The following is a 10,080-nucleotide window of genomic DNA, read 5'->3' on the forward strand; positions in this document are numbered from 1 at the left end:
GTCTTTCCTGTACTGAAGGCCCCAGGCCTGGACACAGTACTCAGATGGGGCCTCACAAGAGCCGAGTAGAGGGGGACCACCACCTCCCTCTCCCTGCTGGCTGCTTCTGTTTTAATGCAGCCCACAACACTGTTGGCCTTCCAGGCCTCCACCGCACACTGCCGGCTCATGTGCAGCTTCTCATCCAGCAGGACCCCCAAGTCCTTCTACGCAGGGCTGCTCTCAAGAAGTTCTTCTCCCAGTCTGTGTAAATACCTGGGATTTCCCCTGGCCCAAGTCCAGCACTTTGCATTTGGCCTTGTTGAACCTCATTAGGTTCACACGGGCCCACTTCTCCAGCCTGTCCAGGTCCTCATTTACCAGAGGGGGGAACACTCTCCTTGGCCTGTCTCCTCCTGCCTATGTACCTGTAGAACCCGTTCCTGCTATTTTTCACATCCCTAGCCAAGTTCAGCTCTATTTGTGCCTTGGCTTGCCTCATCTTATCTCTACATATGTGGGCAGCAGCCCTGTATTCCTCCCAGGCTACACAACCCTGCTTCCACTTTGTGTACGTTTCTCCCTTTTCCCTCAGTTTAAGCTGCAGGTCCTTGCTCAGCCATGCCGGTCGCCTGCCTCCTCTGCTTGATTTCTTCTGCTGGGGGATGGAGAGCTCTTGCGCTCTCAGGAGGGTGTCCTTCAAGAGCTGCCAGCTCTGTTCTGTTCCTGTGCCCTTTAAGGACAGTTTCCCAGGGGATCCCACCCAGCAGTTCCTTGAGCAGCCAGAATTTCGCTCTCCTGAAGTTCAGGGTCCAGACTCTGCTTTTTGCCACGCCTGCATTCCTCCAGATCGCAAACTCCACCGGGCCATGATCACTACAGCCCAGGCTGCCTCCAGTCTTCACCCCTCTAGTGCTCTCCTCCGCACTGCTGAGCACCAGGTCCCGTAGCGCTTCGGGTCGGTCCGTCTAATACCTGGACCAGGAAGTTATCCTCAACAGAATCCAGGAGTCTGCTGGATTGTCTGCCGCCCGCCATGCCGCTATCCCAGCAGATATCCGGGTGGTTGAAATCCCCCATCAGGACAAGAGTCTGCGAGCACAACGCCTCCCACTGCTGAAGCAAGAAGGCCTCGTCAATGGGCTCCCCCTGATCAGGTGGCCTGTAGCAGACCCCAACCACTAGATGCCCTTGACTGGACTGATCCTTCATTTTAACCCATCAGCTCTCAGCCTGGTCGTGGCTGTTACTCAGACAAAGCTCTTTGCAATCTAGCCACTTCCTAACATAGAGGGCAACTCCCCCTCCCTTCCTGCCCTGTCTATCCCTTCTGAAGAGCCTGTAGCCCTCAATCAGAGTATTCCAACCGTGGGATTCGTCCCACCACGTTTCCGTGATAGCAACCAGATCATAATTTTCCAAGCACATCACGGCTTCCAACTCCTCCTCCTTATTTCCCATGCTACATGCATTAGTGTAAAGGTACTTCAGCTGGGCTTTCTGGCACGCTACCTTTCTACAAGGGCCCTCCCTCAAACCTCCAAAAGAAACCTGAAGTTTTCCCCCACTGCTTCCTCGAGGGACACGAGAAGGTTTTGGGCGGGGAGTTGGCAACATCACCTCCTCTGAGGAGTTCCCAGAAGATCCTGCAGGACAGGTTGGAGGTTTTTCCCCGCAATCTCCTACGACGACAACATCCCCAAGCCCTTCTCTGTCCCGCTGACCTCCACTCTCTTCCCCCATCAAATCTAGGAGAAATTTCTGAACTACTCGCTGCACCCTAGTGAGCGTCATCTTATCCCCATCCCCCTTCATACCTAGTTCAAAGCGCTCTCAACAAGCACAGCCAGCTCCTGGGCTAGGATCCGCTTTCCCCTTGGAGACTGGTGAGGCCCATCCGCAGGCATCAGGCCAGGTGCCGAAGAAACCGCCCCATAGTCAAAGAGCGCAAAGTTCCTGTGGCGGCACCAGTCCTTCAGCCACTTATTCAAAGCCTGCCTTTTCCTAGACTGCGCCGTATCCCTCCCCACCCCAGAAGGGAGAGAGGAAAATACCACTTGCACACCCACTCCCTCAGCCATTTGCCCTAAACCCCCGAAATCTCTTTTGATAGCTCGCAGGCTTCCCTGAGTGATTTAATCACTGCCTGGACTATCAAGGTATTCAAGGTCAGGCTGGACGTGGCTCTGTGCAGCCTGGTCTAGTGGTTGGTGACCCTGCACTCAGCAACGGGGTTGAAACTCGATGATCTTTGAGGTCCTTTTCAACCCAGGCCATTCTGTGATTCTGCGATCAATAACAGATAGTCATCAGAGGAGCAAACCAGACCCGGGAGTCTTTTGGTGGCGTCCCTGACGCAGGCCCCAGGGAGGCAGCACACCTCAGTACGGGTCGGGCCTGCACACGGGGCCCTCCGTTCCCCTGAGAAGGGAATCGCCCACCACAACGACCCTTACGTCCTTCCTGGCAGAGGCAGTCTCAAGGCATGCAGACAACCGCCTCGCCTTACGCTCCTTCCTAGGCAGCTCCTCCCTCGCCTCCTCACTCACCTCCCCTTCAATTTCCAGCACCCCAAACCTATTGCTTAGGGGGACCTGGGGGAGTGGGGGAGGCAGGCAGGGGGTGCGCCCGTGACACTGAGTCGGGACTCTCTTCCAACCCTCCTCACCTGTCAGGTCTGTCCAACTGTGACAGGGCAGGAGGTCCACCACTTTTCTGGGGGAATCTCGCTGGCACCCTAGCGAGTCACTCCACCAGTCAGTCTCCCGTTCACACTCCCTGATGGTCCTTAGTCTCTCCACTTCCCCCTTGAGCTCCACCACCAGGCTGAGCAGATCATTCGCCTGCTCTCACCTCACGCAGGCGGAACTCCTGCCAACCTCCCCCCTGCAGCAGCAGGCTCAGGCACTCCCTGCAGCTGGAGACCTGAACAGCCACGTTTCGGGGCAGGCCCTCCATCTGCGTCGCCACAGTCTTCCTGGGGCAAGCCCGCTGTCGGGTGGAGACCATGTTTAAGCCTGAGGTCTCAGAGACAGTCAGTAGGAGAGCCGGTCTCCTGAGCAAAGAGGGACAGCACTGATGTGTGCTGCCCCTTGACCCACCCCCCACACCCACACCTGCAGTACCTTATGGGCAGTGTGGGCTGCGCTCACGCACTGACTTCCCCTCCCTGTTCTCAGTGGGCAGCAACCCTACTCACCCTCTGTGATAGCTTCCACCCTCGTCAAGGCTATTTAGAGCTTGGCAGCCAAGGGTCAAGGTCAAGGGTGGGAAGCAAATGTGCCAGCTCCACCCCTGCTAGCTCAGCAGCCCACCCACAAGCTGCTAGCTCACCAGCACAAGCACATCACTGATGCTGGCTTCAAAAGAAAGCCTTAAAAAGAGCTTTTTTGTTGGCCTTTTTTGCTTCAGATCCATTGCCCAGTGCAGTTGTACCCGTCCTGAGTCTGGACTCTGCAGCAATCGATTTTATTTTTAGAAATCACAGAAACATGAGCTGGCTCATGCGGTTGCCGGGCCGCTTTCCATCCTATTTGAAAAGTCAAGGCTAACGGGCGAAGGCCCTGGTGACTGGAAAAAGGGAAACATCACTCCCATTTATAAGAAAGTGAGGAAGGACGATCTGGGCAACTACAGGCTGGTGAGCCTCACCTTTGTGCCTGGGAAGGTCATGGAGCAGATCCTCGTAGTTGCCATGTTAAGGCACGTACGAGACAGACAGGTGGTCTGAGACAGTCAGCATGGCTTCACCAAGGGCAGATCTTGCCTGGCCAATGTGGAGGCCTTTTATGATGGAGTGACAGCATCAGTGGACAAAGGGAAGGCAACTGATGTAATCTAACTACTGCAAGGCCGTTGACATGGTCCCCCACCGCATCCTTCTCTCTAAATTGGAAAGACAAAGATTTGAAGGGTGGACTACTCAGTGGATAAGGAATTGGTTGGAAGGTCACAGACAGAAGGTTGTGGTATACGGCTCTATGTCCAGGCGGAGGCCAGTAATGAGCAGGGTCCCCCAGGGGCCAGTCTTGGGTCTGGTACACTTTAACATCTTTGTCAGTGACACAGATGACGGGATTCAGCGCACCTTCAGCAAGTCTGCTGATGGCAGCAAGCTCCTTTGGCAGGAGGGTTGAATTCCAGGATTTCCAGAGGTCTCTTCCAACCGCAGTGATTCTGTGATTCTGTGAGCAGGGGCACCCTGAGGTGCTGACTGTGTGGGAGGTGCCAGGAGAGGGGCGTGGGGTCTCCATGGCAGCTACCAGGCCTTTGTGATGCAGGGGGCAACCACACCCAAAGGCCACTGTGACACGCAGGTGTCCCTGTGCCTTTAGGAGCCAGAGTCCCCGTGCGGCTCACTCTCGGGAGAGCAGCTCCGTGAGGAGGTAGCAGCTCCCCTGGGTGCCCGTGGCTTTGTCTCTGCGAGAGGACAAAGAGATGCCGAAGGAGCAGGAGAAGAAGGCCCGCTCCCAGCCCAACAAAGGGCTGCCGAGCGTACAGGAACAGCGCCAGGTGCGGGATGCGGTGGGAGGGACAGGGACGGTATGGAACCCAAGCACTGAGGCATGGGGCACAGCAGTGGGCTGACACGGCAGGCCCTGAGCGCCTCTGGCCAGGGCACCGCTCCTCCTGCCCCAGGGCATTTCCTGGGGATGAGCCAACTCCCAGGCCAGCCTAGGCCCATGCGGGCCCAGCAGCTCTGCGCCCAGAGGGAGAGAGCAGTGGGACCAAGCTCAGCCGGGCCGTCCATGTCCAGGAGCGGCCTCCTAACGGAGGCTTTGTCCTGGACGCTGGTGGTAATGCAGCCAGCTGCATCCCATGCCTTCTTCTCCCCACAGATGGGCCGCAGGCCACAGCAAGCTGTGCTGCCAGGCAGCCAGAGCCGGGATTCGTCCATCCGTGACACCCGTCTGCCACCACTACCCCACCTGGAGAGCGCAAGAGCCTCTGGGAGCCGCCGTGCACAGGTAGGGAGCCCAAAGGAAATGGGAACATCTTCCCATTAGCTAGCAGGTGGCAGCTGCTGGAGGGGACCGCTGCCTGCAGGATGAGCTTGCCGCAGCGGGATGGCTGCCGGGTGTGTTGGGGAATGCTGGGTCCTCTGACAGCTCTGCTCCAGGGAACAGGGTGGCAGTGGCCGTGGGCTGAGTGCTGCCCTTGGGCTTCCCCACAGGGCCTTGCGGGAGCCGTTCCAACAGGGACTGGTGGAGCATGAGAGGAAAGGACCCCGCTAACTTAGGGTTTCCCCCTGGCTTCTCTTGCAGGCGGACAGACTGGAGCTCAGGCAGGCACTGCACCGCAGCAGTGTCTCTGCAGAAGGGAGACGACCTCTGCCACCCTTGCCGCCTCTGCCACGGCAGGCAACACCACCGGCAGCTGCACCCCAGAATGCAGCCGCAGCTCACGGTCAAGTTCCCACATTGCCCACACTGCCAGCAACTGCCTCCAGGAGTTCTCCAAGAGGCGGAGCACGTGCTGTGGGAGCTACAGCCAGCAGACTGGCTGTGCTTGTCCCACGTCTTCAGGGCAACCCTGAGCGCCAGGATATGGCCATGAGGGCTGAGGGCTGGGAGGCAGTTCTGCGTGTCCCTGCACCCCCTCTCAAGCCTGCAAATGAAACGCCCAAGTCCCTCAGGCTGGCATACCGGAGGCGTCCAGCAGCCACAGGAGCAGGACCCTGCCAGAAACCAGCAGGTGCAAGGCAGTGTGCACCCACCAGCACTCGGGGAACACCAGCACAAACAGCCCAGGTGCTGGCTGGGAACAGCCCCACAGATCAGATGCGACCTGATCCCCGTGCTCAGGAGGGCACCAGAGATGCTGACAGGGTCTGTACATCACGTTCCCTGCCAGCAGAGCAGGCAGCAGACGATGGTGCCAAAGCTGGTGGCACTTCTCTGGCCATGCTACATGCCAAGGGCACCGAAGAGAGGGCACGCTCCCGCAAGAGAGAGTGCGTGTTCCTGCCCTGCTGTCTTTGCACTTCCACCTGCTGCGATGTTGTTGTGCAGGAGGTGCAGGAAGAGGGGGAAGACACTGCTGAGAGAGACGCTGTGGCAGAGGCAGCCAGAGAGCCTGTGAGCACATCAGGCGGTGAGGCAGAGGCCCAGCCTCCAGCGTCTCCAGTGCCTGGGAACCTTCAGCACAAGGTGAGCAAGATGCAAGTGGTTGGCAGCAGGCATGAAGGGGAGGCAGGGTCCGGAGTGTGCACAGTGGGGGAAAGTCTGGCCTGTTGAGCCCTGCCGTGGCCAGCCGGCTGCCGCGGTGTGTCAGGGACTGTTGCAGGGGACTGCTGGGGCACAAGGCAGTTTGGCACAAGGGAACAGGGCTGCAGCAATCACGGAACTGAGCGCTGCCCTCGGACTCCCTGCAAGGCCTTGCGGGAGCCATTTCAGCAGGGACAAGCGGGTTGTGAGGGGAGAGAACCTGACTGACTTAGCATTTCTCCTCCGCTTCTCTTGCAGGTGGACAGGCTGGAGCCTGAAGAGAAACAGCCTCTGCCAACGTGTGGACCATCCCTGCACGTCCCTGCACCCGCTCTCAAGCCAGCACATGCCACACGGAAGTCCCTCAATTTGGCATACCAAAGACATCCGGTAGCCACAGGAGCAGGACCCTGCCAGAAACCGGCAGGTCCAAGGCAACGTGCCCCCGCCAGCACTGCGGGAACAGCAGCAAGAACAGCCCAGGTGCTGGCCCCCAAGCCTGGGAAGGTCCCCACAGATCAGAAGCGACCTGATCCCCGTGCTCAGGAGGGCACCGGAGAAGCTGACAGGGCCTGTGCATCACGTTCCCTGGCAGCAGAGCGGGCAGCAGACGAGGGTGCCAAAGCTGGTGGCACTTCTCCGGCCATGCTGCGTGTCAAAGGCACTGGAGAGAGGGCACGCTCCAGCAAGAGAGAGGGCGTGTTCCTGCCCTGCTGCCTTTGCACTTCCACCTGCTACGATGCTGTTCTGCAGGACGTGCAGGAGGAGAGGGAAGACAGCCCTGTGGCAGAGGCCGCCGAGGACCCTGTGAGCACAGCGTCTGGTGAGGCTCAGCCCTGGCCTCCAGCATCTGCTGTGTCTGCAGGTGCCAGGCATGAGGGGCACTTTGTACCTGCCCACACCTTGTTGCCAGAGGATGGTCTTTCCTGGGAGACTGAGAACGAGGGCTTTTTTCTGCGGGATGAGTGGGAAGACGCCCCTGAGCAATAGAATACGCAGAAGTAGCCAACATCACAGTGACCGTGTCAGAGCCCCGTCTGGTGAGGCAGAAGACAAGCCTTCAGCTTCTGGTGTGCCTGTGTGCCCTCAGCGTGAGCTGAGCAAGGCACAAGTGGTTGGCACCAGGCACAAAAAAAGAGAGGAGTCTGGGCGGTGCCCAGTAGGGTGAAGCCTGGCAGGATGAGACAGCCTCTGTCAACCTGTGGGCCAGCCCTGCATGTCCCTGCACTCCCTCTCAAGTCTGCGAATGAAACAGCCAGGTCACTCCGACTGGCATACCGGAGACGGCCGGTTGCCACAAGACCTGCGCAAGAGCAGAAACCGGCAGGTCCAAGGTGACAAACACCCAACAGCGCTCTGGGAACACCAGCATAAACAGCCCAGCTGCTGGCCCCCAAGGCTGGGAACAGCTCTACGTCACTTTCCCTGGCAGCAGAGCAGGCAGCAGATGATGGTGCCAAAGCTGGTGGCACTTCTCAGGACGCGCTGGGTGGCAAGGTTGCTTGTGTCCCACCCTCGTCAGGACGGTGCTTTGAGCTCTGCACAGGGCTTTCACCAGAGAGAGGAGAGGAGAGGCACGAGGCTGCCAGCAGCAGGCAGCTCCCTGCGGATAGCAGTTCGCAACCTGAGGATGGGGAATTCTGAATAAATCTTTTCTTAATTCTGTCCTGGCTGAGGCTGTCTGATCAGTGTGCTGGTGTGTGTTTGGGCTCTGAGTGCAGCTAATGGCATCAGAGCACGCGGTGGAAGGTCCCTGTGCCTGTGGTGCCAGTGAGTGGAGTGTGATTTCTGGCTAGAGGAGGGCGAGCCGTATGAGCCGGTGAGTGTGCGAGGTGGCCTGTGAGGAACGGGCTGAGAGGTCCTGTGAGGGGCAGCCCTGGTATGAGAGCTCTGGTGTGTCTGCAGGGGCGAGAGCACAGCCAGGCCACTCGGGTGCTGGGATGTCCCGGCTGGATTGGGCCTGGTGCCTGCCCGTACCAGCAGCTGGAGGAGGGCTGTGGCCTCAGGGCCTCCTGCACCCAGGAAGCAGCTACTGGGGAGCCAGGAGCAGCCATCTGCTGGGCAGGCTGTGGGTCTGAGTGCAGCTCAGGGAGAGATCCACCTTGTCCCTGTAAATGCGTGTGTGCGGCAGTGGAATTTCCATCCTTGTCAGCTAGAGAAGGGAGCAAGAGGAGGACACTGACGCTGGCGTATCGGTGTCTATGTCCTGTGGAGATCTGTGTGCCGGCACACCAGTCCCAATATCCCCCTCCTCAAAAGGATAAGGGGAGAGCATCTAATGAGAAACTCGCAGTTGCAGATAAGGACATGGGCATCACTCAACAATTCCAGTCATGGGCAAGTCACTCAGAACAGGAGGTTGGCGAAATCTAACTCCTCAGGGGTCAGTAATGGGAACAGTCTTGCTCAACATCTTCATCAGCGAGCTGGATGAAGGGATAGAATGCACCCTCAGCAAGTTTGTTGATGATATGAAGCTGGAGGAAGGCTGTGCTGCCATTCAGCGAGACTGGACAGGCTGGAGCGCAGAGGCAGTTGCCTCTGCAAGGGCAACTATGGGGTCCTACAACTGGGGAGGAAGTAATCAGACACATCAGTGCAGGTTAGGGGCTGACCTGCTGGAAAGGAGCTGTGAGGAGAAGGACCGGGGTGCCCAGGTGGACTACAGGTTGGCCACAACCCAGCAGGGTGCCTCTGTGGCCAAGGCAGCCAATGGTATCCTGGGGTACATTAAAAGCGTGTGGTGAGCAGGTTGAAGGAGGTGATCCTCCCCCTCTAGTCTGCCCCTGGGAGGCCACACGTGGAGCACTGCATCTGTTTCTGGGCTCCCAGTTCACAGAAGGCAGGGAACTGCTGGAGAGGGTCCAGCGGAGAACACAAAGATGATTATTAGGGGCCTGGTGCATCTCCCTTACGAGGAAAAGCTGAAAGACCTGGGGCTGTTTAGCCTGGAAAAGACTGGGAGGAGATCTTACCTACGCTTGTAACAGAAGGTTCTACGTGGGATCTGGACAGACTCATCGACAGGCTGAGGCCAATTATATGAGGATCAGCAAGACCGAGTGCTAGGTCCTGCACTTTGGTCACTACAACCGCATGCAAAGCTGCAGGCTTGGGGCAGGGTGGCTGGAAAGGTGCACAGAGGAGAAGGACGTGAGGGTGTTAGCAGACAGCCGTCTGAGTAGGAGCCAGCAGTGTGCCCAGATGGCCGAGAAGGACAGCTGCACCCTGGCTTGTGTAAGAACTAGTGCAGCCAGCAGGACTAGGGAAGCGTACCCGGCACCAGTGAGGCTGTACCTCAAATACTGTGTTCAGTTCTGGGCCCCTCAATACAAGAAGGGCATTGAGGAACCAGCGCACGTCCAAAGAAGGGCAGTGAAGCTGGTGAGGCGACTTTGACGCGGTCCCTAACAACATCCTTCTTTCCAAAGTGGAAAGATATGCGTTTGCTGGGTGGACTGCTTTACGGTCAAGGAACTAGTTGCGAGATCACACTCAGAGAGTGGTGGTCAAAGGCTCAGCGTCTGGATGGAGATCAGTGACGAACGGTGTCCCTCAGGGACTGGGATCGGTGCCGTTTGATATCTTCATCAGTGACACTGGCAGTGAGACCGAGTGCACCCTCAGCAAGTCCTTTGCGGATGACACCGAGCTGTGTTTCTGCGGAGACCATCACAGAATGGTAGAACAGAATCACAGAACGGCCTGGCTTGAAAAGGACCTCAAAGATCACCTAGTTTCAACCGCCCCCCGCTATGTGCAGGGTTGCCAACCCCTAGACCAGGCTGCCCAGAGCCACGTCCAGCCTGGCCTTGAATGCCTCCAGGGACGGGGCATCCACAACCTCCCTGGGCAACTTGTTCCAGCACATCACCACCCTCTGAGTGAAAAACTT

The 10,080-nt window shown here is 58.1% G+C and overlaps 1 protein-coding gene across 4 annotated transcripts in view; it reads left to right on the top strand.

Moving 5' to 3' along the window:
* LOC110389686 (nascent polypeptide-associated complex subunit alpha, muscle-specific form-like) overlaps nucleotides 1-7,850 on the top strand; it is a 39,138-nt gene extending 31,288 nt beyond the window's left edge. For 2 of the 4 annotated variants that reach the window (XM_021380529.1, XM_021380531.1), the window contains 3 exons: nucleotides 4,818-4,946; nucleotides 5,244-6,128; nucleotides 6,444-7,850. In XM_021380529.1, coding sequence (XP_021236204.1) covers nucleotides 4,818-4,946; nucleotides 5,244-6,128; nucleotides 6,444-7,175 — 1,746 coding nt within the window. In that variant the 3' untranslated portion in view covers nucleotides 7,176-7,850. Of the gene's footprint in view, nucleotides 1-3,862; nucleotides 4,947-5,243; nucleotides 6,129-6,443 lie in introns of those variants that run through there. The other 2 variants (XM_021380530.1, XM_021380528.1) reach the window with 2 other exon arrangements.

The sequence above is a fragment of the Numida meleagris genome, chromosome Z (assembly GCF_002078875.1).
Source record: "Numida meleagris isolate 19003 breed g44 Domestic line chromosome Z, NumMel1.0, whole genome shotgun sequence".
Lineage (NCBI taxonomy): Eukaryota > Metazoa > Chordata > Aves > Galliformes > Numididae > Numida > Numida meleagris.